We start from the raw sequence: 12,089 nt of genomic DNA, 5'->3' as shown, positions 1-12,089 counted from the left end.
ACACACACCCAACACACGCAGACAAACACTTGTTTACTGTTGATTAGGATTAGGCGACTTTGTGCCTAGGTGGGCTACATGGCCAGCCTATTATCTCTATCCTAACCCCTGATTCCATGTCCACCTCCACCTCTGTTTGTAAGCTGCTCACATCTGCTTCTTGCCGCTCGCCTCTTCTTGTTGCTTGATTCTGCTTCCTTTTCTATTCTCTTCTTGCTGTTCTCTGCTTCAGTCGAGCGTCTAACAGAGATGATTATGGCTTCAAATGCCTAACCGGCTGCCTAGGTTGATGTTTAATACACAGATCTTGTCATTTTCCTGTGGGTGTCACGACAATAAAGGAATCATCCTCTCACGCTGTTAATAGTTGTGGGAGCCTGCAATTTTCCTGTGGATGATCACCGCTTAAATTTTTGCTATATCTTACTTTTTCTTAACTCTGATTGCTATTGCCCACAGCACACTGTATTATTTATTATTTTATCCTGATTTTGCAATTGCTGGTGCAATTTTAGAACCTGGTGCTGTGGTTCAGTTTATTTTTGTATTTATTCAAACGGTTCAAATTTCTTGATCATGCAGGCTTATTATTTGAAATGCTCAGGTCGACTAGGAAGGATTCAAAATCAGCATGGAAGGTATCCTTTTCCATTGGACATGTTAACCGATCTCTGCTATGGTTTTCCTGCTATATCAAGAACTCATCCTTAGATATTTTTTCCTGATATTACAGTAGGTATACCTTACTATTTTTACTGATCATTGTAATTTGTGTACGGCTATTGTGTTAATTATGAGAAACGATTATCAGGTTTCTGATGTTATTAGCTTGTTATGTCAAACTTTGGCCATTACTTCTTTAAATGGACGACTTCGATATAAATAATCCATTGGCAAGTTATTCTCTTATTGTGATTTAAATAGGAAAACAATAGTTAGCGCTGTCAGTTTATTAATGTCTTTGTCTGCATCAACCTCACTAGGTCTAGCCAGCTTTGCTTTAAATCCAAGGAACAGACTCTGATGAGTACGGGAAACTACACGTACAAATTTTCTATGTTGCATATCTAATGTTATATACACCTAAATGTCAAATATTGCATCGTGCAGTATTCATATGCAGTGCATGTACTGCTTATCATTTGACATTGATAATTTGCAGGTAGACAGGTGCCACATCTATGATTCCATCATATAGTCTTAGGAAACTACACATCATGCAATTTTCATAAACAGGGCATGGGCGCCATTGGCACCAAAATCATATTCCGTTGCAATTATTGATTGGCTATATACTAATTATCTTATATATATTGGTGCATATATATGAACCTTTCTAATAAGATTAAAGACACTACAAATACACTTTTAACACTTGGTTATGATCTTGAGAACATCTAATTGCTGTACCATATTTTTAATATTCACTCTAGCAAATAACCTTATAAAATTTGTATACTTTCTTTTACATAAATAATAAATATTTATGACCTCTTATAGGTTCTTATCATGGATAAGTTTACGGTCAAGATAATGTCCTACTCATGTAAGATGGCAGACATCACAGAAGAAGGGGTTTCATGTAAGTAGCCATATCTCTTTTTGGCCATGAATTTATTTTGTGTGCAAAGACAAACATTTCTTGTACAAGTATTTCATTTTTGTGTGGAAGGTCGTCATGGCTAGCTTTATTAAAATCGAGACACTGATACATCGTGTACGAGCTTACTGACGATACAGTTAGGAGGCTCATCCAACCAACTAAAAGTACGCTTATTAGAATAACTGAAATTTGCTAGCAAATGAGCTGCTTGATTATAGGAACGAAAACAATGCTTTAAAATGACCTTCTGATGTAGGTTGGAATCCTAATTGATGATCTTTTCACACTTGGAGGGGGAAAAGGAAGAAACAACAAGAATAAGAGGAATCACTCAAACAAAACCCAAGTCACACATCCACTAGAATAGTAGACATGAGATCCACAAGCATAACATGAACAATCAAGGGAAAATAGTACAAGGGTAAAGTTCTTTCCACTCCAAAGGAGATGAGGTCTTGATGATCTAGAGAGATCCTTCCCCCTTAGGAGGTCTTGATGATCCTATGATGGGGATCCTTCTCCCTTAGGAGGTCTTGATTCCCCAAGAAGGAGGTACAAGGAGCAAAGCTCTCTCTAATGTCTCAATATACTTTGCTAGGAGGAGGGGAGGCCCTATTTATAGTCTTGGGCGAATACGAGAGGAGAGGGGCCCATGGGCCTCATGCCCGACTGTTCACGACGCGCCGGATGTTTGGGGCAAGGGCCGGATGTCCGGCCTGGATCTGCCCAACTTCTGTTGCTCTCGGACCGGATTTTTGCGTGGCGTCCGGATGTTCGAGCTGGTCGGGCCGGATGTCCGGGGCGGGGCCGGATGTCTAGCTCCTGGAGCTCTTCCAGCGCAACCTTGCTGCTGGACTTGGGCGTAGGATATCTAGGCCAGGGGCTGGATTTCTGTCCGCTGTAGCATTTCAGCGGTCTCCTTCGTCGTGCTTCTTCAACCGTGTACTTGGGGATTTGGTCTTCATTCTGAGCGTCTCCGAGGTGGCCTTCTTCATACCTAAGCACACATAGCATTTTTGATTGAGGTAGTAGCCATGTCTCACGTGGTTCGTACGGAAGCTCGTTAAGGAGAGAAGTCACCTTTGTTTCGATAGCTCTTGCACGTGCTCGTGTCATTGGTCCAGTTGGCACTTGGAGAGACGAAGGTAGGTCGATGGGGATGACCGTAGGGTGCTCCGCATCATCTGCCCCCTTGGGAAAGATCCGTCCTCGGATCATAACTTCATCACCATGGAAGGGAGATAGATCCTTGACGTTGAAGATGTCGCTCATGTTGTACTTGTCTCGCGGGAAGTCGATCTTGTATGCATTGTTGTTGTAGCGTGCTAGCACCTTGAATGGTCCATTGGCTCGAGGTAGGAGTTTGGACTTGCGCTCGTTGGGGAAGCGGTCTTTGCGTAGGTGTAGCCACACAAGATCTCCGGGGTTGAACACCATGGGGTACTTATTGATGTTGCGCTTGGTAGCGAGGCGGTGCACTTGGTACTCGATCATGCAACATGTATCTTCATGCATCTTCTTGAGGTAACTTGCTCGTGCACTCGCGTCCATGTTGAGGCGCTCTTGTAGTGGTAGCGGTACAATGTCCAATGGGGACAACGGGTTGAAGCCATAGACGACCTCGAAGGGAGACTTCTTAGAATGTCTTGCGTGATTGTAGGCGTAATCGGCGATGGGCAAGCATTCCTCCCACTCCTTGATATTCTTCTTGATCAACACTCGGAGAAGTATAGAGAGGGTTCGGTTGGTGATCTCCGTTTGGCCGTCGGTTTGTGGATGGTACGATCAGAAGAGTAACTTGATGCCGAGCTTGGTGCATAACTCTTCCAAAATTAGTTAAGGAACTTGACGTCGTGGTCCGACACAATCATCTTGGGCACTCCCTACAAAAGAGATTTGCAAGATGTGAAACATCGTCTATCTTGTTGCATAGAATAAAATGTGCCATCTTAGAGAAACGGTCCACAACGACAAATACCGAATCTTTTTCAGTTTGAGTTCTAGGCAAACCAAGAACAAAGTCCATACTAATATCTTCCCATGGTTGATACAAAATAGGAAGTGGCATATATATGCCATGGGATTGAGCGGTAGACTTAGCTTTGCGGCATATGGAGCACTGGTTGGTGTAGCGTGAGACATCGCGAAACATCTTTGGCCAAAAGTAGTTTTTGGAGAGCGTGGCGAAGGTCTTGTCGTGGTCGAAGTGTCCTGTAAGTCCACCGTGAGCTTCTTGCAAAAGAAACAAACGAAGAGAAGACTCGGGTATCACAAAGTTTGTTAGTCCGCATAAGATAGCCATTCTTGAGATAATATCGCTCCCAAAAATTGTTAGCTTGACATTTGTCATAAGGAATCGCAAACGAAGTATCATGCGCATACAAGTTTTTAATGTGCTCAAATCTAATAAGTTTCAATTCAAGTTGCGTAACTAAAATGCACTTGCAGGAAAGAGCATCCGCTACTACATTTTCTTTACCTGAATGTACTTGATGACATAAGGAAAAGACTCAATGAATTCACTCCATTTGGCATGACGTTTATTCAACTTGGTTTGACCTTTTAAGGTACTTGTAAGCGTTTCATGATCCGTATGTAGGACAAATTCATGGGGTCGAAGATAATGTTCCCAACTATGCAAAACTCTCACCAAAGCATACAACTCTTTGTCATATATGGTATAATTAAGTTGTGCGCCGGAAAGTTTTTCACTAAAATAAGCAGTGAGTCGCTTCTCTTGCATTAAGACACCACCTATGCCATTACCACTAGCGTCGCAATGCACTTCAAAAGTTTTAGGTAAGGCAAATAATGAAGCATTCGTAAGCAAATTCTTAAGCTCATCACATGCAGTAGCTTGGGAGGGTCCCCATACGAAGGATGCATTCTTCTTACTCAAAGCATGTAATGGTGATGCAATAGTGCTAAAATCTTTAACAAATCGATGATAGAAACTGGCTAGGCCAAGGAAACTATGCACTTGTTGCAAATTGGTTGGTTGTGGCCAAGTTTTAATAGCGTCAATCAACTCATGAACTTGAACACCCTTAGAAGAGACAACAAAGCCCAAGAAAACAAGCTTATCAACACCAAAAGTGCATTTTTTCCATGTTAGCGTAAAGTCGCTTGTTTCTAAGAACTTGCAAGACATCTCTAAGATGTTTGACATGATCTTCAAGAGATTGACTAAACACAAGTATATCATCAAAGTATACCACAACGTAAATGCCAATATATTTGCAAAGAACATAGTGCATCACACACATAAAAGTGCTAGGTGCTTGAGATAAGCCCATAGACATGACTAACCATTCATATAGAACAAATTTGGTTTTAAAAGCCGTTTCCATTTGTCACCCTCTTGCATGCGAATTTGATAGTAGCCACTTTTAAGGTTAATTTTTGAGAAAATGGTGGCACCACTAAGTTCATCTAGCATGTCATCAAGGCGTGGAATGGGGTGTCTATATCGAACGGTGATAGCATTCATGGGACGACAATTGGAACACATGCGAAAACTGCCGTCTTTCTTAGGCACAAGAATAACCGGAACAACACATGGACTTAAGCTCTCGCGTACATACCCGTTTTCCATGAGATGTTGGACTTGCCTTTGGATCTCTTTTGTCTTGTCGGGGTTGACGCGGTATGGTGCCTTAGTAGAGGTGTGTCGGAAATGAGGTCGATGCGGTGTTCGATTTCGCGAAGTGGGGGAAGTCCTGGAGGTAGCTCATCGGGGAACACATCCGCGAACTCCTGCAACAAATGAGACAAACACCGAAGGTAGATGTTGTGAAGTATTAGTTCTCACCGCTTCATATTTGCACGCAAGTACAAAGTGAAGAACACTCGACGGGCTCTCACTCGCATCCCTCATGTCTCTTTTCGTGGCTAAAAGCACTAAGTTTTTCTTGTTGCTCATTGTGGAGTCACTCAGTTTTTTGCTTGTGGCGCTCACTCTCTTTTTGTGGTTCATCACTCACTATTCTCTCCATGACGGGTTGAAGCTTGCTTGTCGGTGATGACTTGACTTGGCGACAGGGGTCGAAGCACGTACTCCTTGCCCTTCATCTTGAAGCTATAGTGATTGGTTCGTCTATTGTGGATGATGCCGCAGTCGAATTGCCAAGGTCTTCCAAGGAGGAGATGGCATACAGACATGGGAACCACATCACACTCCAATGTGTCTTCATATACGCCAATCTTGAAGGAGACTTGAATGGTGCCGGAGTCACTTAGCCATTGGACCTTGTAGGGGCGAGGGTGCTTCTTCTTGACCAACTGTAGCTTGGAGCATAACTCGTCGCTTGCCAAATTGTGGCAACTTCCGCCGTCGATGATGACCTTGACGGAACGTCCATTGATGCCCGCTTTGGTGTGGAAGATATGGCAACGTTGGTCTTCATCTTGTTGGTGTTGAAGTGTCAAGACCTTGGAGACAACGAGAGCGGGGCTCGAATCATTGTCACAAAAGACTTGAGCGCCTTCATCTTCATTCACTTGACGGTGATGGCCACATGCTCAAGTGCTTCCATTTCTTCTTTGCTCATGGAGTTGTAGGTGCCGTCATCATTGGCGATCATGGTGCGCCGTGTGGGACATTGTTATGTCTTGTGGCCACGGTCTTGGCAAGTGAAACATGTTGGCACAGCCCTAGCAAGTTCTAGACTACAGTGGAGAAAGAACGGAGGCAGAAGAAGCAGTATAGAGACAGACTTTTTCCCTTGGCGACGAACGCCACCGGCTGCTCGTACAGCCCCTGGTTTTACTCAGCTCCAACTGCCTCACTACAAACATGATTACAGCCGGCTTAATAGCCCTTGGCGGCGACGCAGCGCCCACGCACGCACCCTCGCTAACGGCCTCCACGTTCGGCCATGCAAACTAACTCCACCATGCACTAACAACCACGCATGGCTAGCCGAAAGCACTGGCTCTTACGCCTGCCCAGCGACACACACGTACGCCACAGCCTAGCTATTGCCATGAGCCCACACACCCACGCCACACACGCCACGTTCCCATTGCGCCCCGCACGTCCCGCGCGCATCCGTCACGCCCGACGAGCCCGACTGCACCAGTGCGTCCCGCACGTCCCGCGCGAATCCGTTGGGCGCGCCACAGCCTAGCTATTGCCATGAGCCCACACACCCACGCCACACACGCCACGTTCCCATTGCGCCCCGCATGTCCCGCGCGCATCCGTCACGCCCGACGAGCCCGACTGCACCAATGCGTCCCGCACGTCCCGCGCGAATCCATCGCGCCCGACGATCCCGACCACATACGCCGTGGCTTATTCCAACACACCTCCCCTAAGCCACGGCCTAGAGGAGTCCGTCGTCGTCGACGTTGGCGCCGGCCAAGAGAGCTTGCTCCGCCGCCGGTCCCTTTCCGCACCGAAGCTCTGTATACCAATTGTTGGCACAGCCCTAGCAAGTTCTAGACTACAGTGGAGAAAGAACAGAGGTAGAAGAAGCAGTACAGGGACAAACTTTTTCCCTTGGCGATGAACGCCACCAGCTGCTCGTACAGCCCCTGGTTTTACTCAGCTCCAACTGCCTCACTACAAACACTAGAAGAACGCCCGTGCGTTGTAACGGGGTCACATTAATTTTAAGAGTTCAATATTACAATATTGACGATCTTTTTTACCATCAAATCCTCACACACACAGACACACACTCTTCCTCCCTCTTCCTCACTCTCTATCCCCCTCTCCCTCTCTCTCTAACACACACGCATATCTATCTTATTGGGTACGGGACCATAATCCATCTATTTCACACATACACGCTAGTGCATAACAATATGGATTATGTGTATTATATTTGCCACCAGAACTGGGGGAATTAATTTCATGTAAATCGACCAGCCACAGCTCCAAGAATACGCGGACGAGGTGGCTCGGGTCGGCGTCGGCGCCGTCCAGCGCGGGCCACGGGCCCGCTTCCAAGTGCACGTGCAATGCACGTCTTCACAAATATTATAACCAGATGTGAGAAATCACATGCATAGAAAAGACATTCTGATAGCAATCCAAATACCATACTCAATTGAATACCTAACCTGAACAATACTCTTATTTCTATGCGCCAGAAAAATTGGAATAGCAAAGCTAAGTATGCCTACATACGCTCAGATTATATATAAGAATCTTGGGTGAACAATTGCAACAAAGCACTAAGCAGCGATAAATTTAAATAAAAAATCCATTAACTATGCAGGCAGCAGGCTTGTTACAACATAGAGAGATAGGAAAATGTCACCTCCAGTAATGTAGCACAAAGGAGTGGAACGAAGTATGAATGAGCGGTTGTCTGTTCTTCTCCATGTACATGGATCAGCAGTAGAGGCCAAGTATATAAGTACTTGACTGAACTCCACTCTTCGTGTACGGAGAGCCATGTCACCTTCTCGCCGCTGCAGCATGGGAGGACGGCTGGTTCACGTGACCCTCCAGCTGGGGGATCCATGGTGGCTGACCGTCGAGCTCGAGGCAGAGAAGTTGAGGGCAGCAGTGGCGAGATCCATGCCGGCCAACCGGGCGAAGAGGAGGTCGTTGGGGAGGGACACATCGGCAAGATCCGGTCACCACGCGACCTGAAGAGCAACAGTGATCTCCACAAGCTGTAGGCCGACGGCGTGCTCCATCCCCTGCGATGGGGTGACCATGGCGGTGGCCACAGCTCCTCATGCTCGCCTCGATCTCGGCGACACACCCTGAGTGTAGGAGGCAGCAACGACCTCGACGAAATCATGGCCTCCATCCCGGAACACATGAAGGACCTCGGCCCCGTCGCTTCTCCTCCCGCCGTAGCTGCACGCGGATGCGGACCGTGGGTAGGAGGGCAGGCGGCGTCGCCTCGGCTGGCGACAGGGAGCAGCGTTGATTTCGGGTAGGTGGCATCGCGAGGACGGCCGCGGCCGCGGGGAAGCACCCCGATCATGCTGCTAGGCCAATCCTTCTCCTCCGATCCCCTATCCCCGAAGATTGCGCCGCCTCCCCGGTCGTGTTGTTTCTATATATTATGCCATTTTTTTCTGTACCTAAACAAACGCGGGCGAGCGGATGACAGAGTTTTGGTCCGCCCTCTAAAATTGCTAAACGCACTTTTGGTGAGGATTATTGTTAATAAATGAATTCAATCATGTCACTCTAAATAAATGGATTCAATCATGTGATTCTAATTACTTCGGATTGTTATGTGCACACTAAGCGGGGTGCAGTTAGGAAAGAAAATGTTTTCTAATTAAAGTGATTGAGTGATTTAAGGTAAGGTTAATTAATTTAGATTTGATTTTTAGTGATTGTTAGTAAAGTATGATGCGTCTTTAAAATCTTTTATTTGTTTCCTTAAAATATATTATTTGTTTCCTAAAGAAATTTGCAATAATGGAATGTATCGGTTGATTTGGATAAGTTAGTAAATTTAGATCCGTGATTGCGTGCATGTTTGGAAAGTGCTGATTTGCAAGTAAAGAGCTGAGGGGTAAATAAACCGGTGAATAAGAAACCAGCATCGAAAAAAATCTACGACGGTTAACCTACGGAAAAAACCGGACGAAAGTGGTGGGACGAAAAAAACCCTGGAAGCGAGACTACCAACTGCAGTTAGGAAAGAAAATGTTTTCTAATTAAAGTGATTGAGTGATTTAAGGTAAGGTTAATTAATTTAGATTTGATTTTTAGTGATTGTTAGTAAAGTATGATGCGTCTTTAAAATCTTTTATTTGTTTCCTTAAAATCTATTATTTGTTTCCTAAAGAAATTTGCAATAATGGAAGGTATCGGTTGATTTGGATAAGTTAGTAAATTTAGATTCGTGATTACGTGCACGTTTGGAAAGTGCTGATTTGCAAGGAAAGAGCTGATGGGTAAATAAACCGGTGAATAAGAAAGCAGCATCGAAAAAAATCTACGACGGTTAACCTACGAAAAAAAACCGGACGAAAGTGGTGGGACGAAAAAAAACCTGGAAGCGAGACTACCAACTGCTCCATTAGGAGTAGAGATGATTACAGCCGGCTTAATAGCCCTCGGCGGCGACGCAGCGCCCATGCTTCTAACGCCCACGTACGCACCCTTGCTAACGGCCTCCATGTTCGGCCATGCTAACTAACTCCACCATGCACTAACAACCACGCATGGCTAGCCGAAAGCACTGGCTCTTACGCCTGCCCAGTGACACACACGTACGCCACAACCTAGCTATTGCCACGAGCCCACACACCCACGCCACACACGCCACGTTTCCATTGCGCCTCGCACGTCCCGCGCGCATCCGTCACGCCTGACGAGCCCGACTGCACCAGTGCGCCCCGCACGTCCCGCGCGAATCCGTCGCGCCCGACGAGCCCGACCACATACGCCGTGGCTTATTCCAACAAAACATTGAATGAAACTTGTCTTGGCAGTAGTATCTGTTGGAGTAGTTGATGATGAAGCTCTTGGCTTGTAGTTGCTTGTGGTAGGACGACTCGAAGAAGTCATTGGTTGCTTGGAACTTGACTTGTCGCATTGCTTGGTGAAGCTCGAGTATTAGTTGTTGGAGGTGCCGGGGTTGTGGAAGCTTGAGTATATGAACCATAGGTCTTGGAAGAGTACTTGAAGTTCTTGAAGTAATCTTGCACTTGTTGCTCCGCCTTGGTCGCTTGGTGCACTAGCTCGAGGAGGTTGGAGTATGGTTGGAAATCTGCAATTTTCATGATTGGATGGTTGGGTCCATTCAAGAAACGCACCATAGTGTGCTCGTCATCTTCCTTGACATTGTCTCAAATCATGGCAATCTGACTTTGTGCCTTGCTTGAGGAGTTGTAGCTTCTTGAAGAGATCACAGCTATAATGGGTAGGCACAAAACGGGCTCTCATGACATCCTTCATTTGTGTCCAAGTTGTGACGGGTTGCTCGCCTTTCTCTTGGCATCGCTCGATGACTTGCTCCCACCAAATGAGAATATAATCTTGGAATTCAAGTGATGCCATGGCTACCTTCTCTTCCTCGTCGTAGTTATGAAGACAGAATATCTTGTCCATTTTTAATGCCCAAGAGAGGTAGTCTTCGGGATCGGTGCCTCCGGAGAAGTTAGGCATGTTGAACTTGCGCTTGGCATAGCATTGCTCGTCATCATGTCGATGGTGTCGTCGCTCGTGTCTTGGAGGTGGGTCTTCAACCTCTTGCTCTTCTTGATTAGCGTGATGCTAAGAGCAAGGGATTCGTGCTCGGTTCCTCCTTTCGTGGCGTTCCTCAACGCGAGCGGCTTCATCTTGTTGCTCTTGCCGGAGCGCTTCCTCTTGCTCACACACTTGACGGTTGTTCTCTTCGACGACGCGGTTGGCTTCTCGGAGAGCAGTTGTGCCTCAAGTGCTCGTTCCTCATGGCATTGTTGCTCTTGCTGCAGTGCGTTGCTGTCTTGGTTTTCTTGGCGTTGGCGTTGTTGAGCTTCCTCTTGGTCCATGGCATCTTGTTCTTGGCGACGATGTCGTTCGCGCTCTCGAAGGCAGTCGTGCAAACCATTGCCATGAAAGGGATTTTGTGGAGCTTGATGAGCTTGATGGTCATCGCGACGATGAGAACGAACTCATGGAAGATTTGTGTCGGAAGATGAGTTCGAAGAGTGTCGACTTGAGTGGCGCCTCTTGAAGACGAAGATGTTGAAGACGCGCAATTGACCATCATGTGTCGAAATTCTTCCATTTGGGTGGATAGCTTGGCGTCAAGATAGTCCCGATTCCTTGCTTCTGATTGGCGTAAGTCGGTGGCGAGTTGCTCGATGCGGTCGCCTAAAGCTTCACTCTCTTGATGTAGAGCTCATTGAACACCGAAAAGTCGTCCTTTAGTGACGTAGTCGTGCGCTTCGTCTTGCTCCTTGAAGAGCGGGTTCGATGTGCTTGGCCTATCCATGATGATCAAGTGGAGGTAAGACATGAGAGAACAATACCAATGTTATCTTTCCTCAAGATTGTAGATGTGTCGAGTATCACTCAATATAATGCTATAACAGGAGAATTGGTACCTGGTTTGTTTCTCACACCTACAAAAGTAAAGCTTATGAAGTAGCTTGGTGAGGATAAGTGGCACAAAATTTATGTAATTGTTAGCAAGATTCAATAATTGTGAGGCGCCGGATGTCCGGGGTATCGGGCCGGATGTCCGGGGACGGCAATCTGTGGATGAATTTTGAAGATGAACTTGGGGAAAGAGAAATTTTGTGGATGTAAATGGGGAGAAATATGTGCAGAAGCTAGATCCACCCGCAACACTTCAAATTCATGGATCAAAATCAACAAAACATCATCAAACCAACAAATCACAATTTTTTTTGGTATGATTATTTTTGTGGGGATTTTTGAAATTGGGCAAAAACAAACAAAATTAGGCTAGAAAGTGGGGGGTAGGGACACCAAGATGTCAATGAACCTCTGCTCTGATTCAAGATGATGTAGGGTGGAACCCTAATTAATGATCTTTTCACACTTGTTGGG

The 12,089-nt window shown here is 46.0% G+C and overlaps 1 protein-coding gene across 3 annotated transcripts in view; it reads left to right on the top strand.

Annotated features, from left to right (window-relative positions):
* Positions 1 to 12,089, top strand: part of LOC119316772 (probable protein transport Sec1a) — a 74,269-nt gene that overhangs the window by 4,707 nt on the left and 57,473 nt on the right. For all 3 annotated transcript variants that reach the window (XM_037591155.1, XM_037591154.1, XM_037591153.1), the window contains exons 2-3: positions 583 to 638; positions 1,501 to 1,582. In XM_037591155.1, coding sequence (XP_037447052.1) covers positions 583 to 638; positions 1,501 to 1,582 — 138 coding nt within the window. The remainder of the gene's footprint in view (positions 1 to 582; positions 639 to 1,500; positions 1,583 to 12,089) is intronic.

Source organism: Triticum dicoccoides, chromosome 6A (assembly GCF_002162155.2).
Source record: "Triticum dicoccoides isolate Atlit2015 ecotype Zavitan chromosome 6A, WEW_v2.0, whole genome shotgun sequence".
Classification (NCBI taxonomy): Eukaryota; Viridiplantae; Streptophyta; class Magnoliopsida; order Poales; family Poaceae; genus Triticum; species Triticum dicoccoides.
The sequence above is the reverse complement of the archived record's forward strand: the minus strand, read 5'-3'. Positions and strand labels throughout refer to the sequence as shown.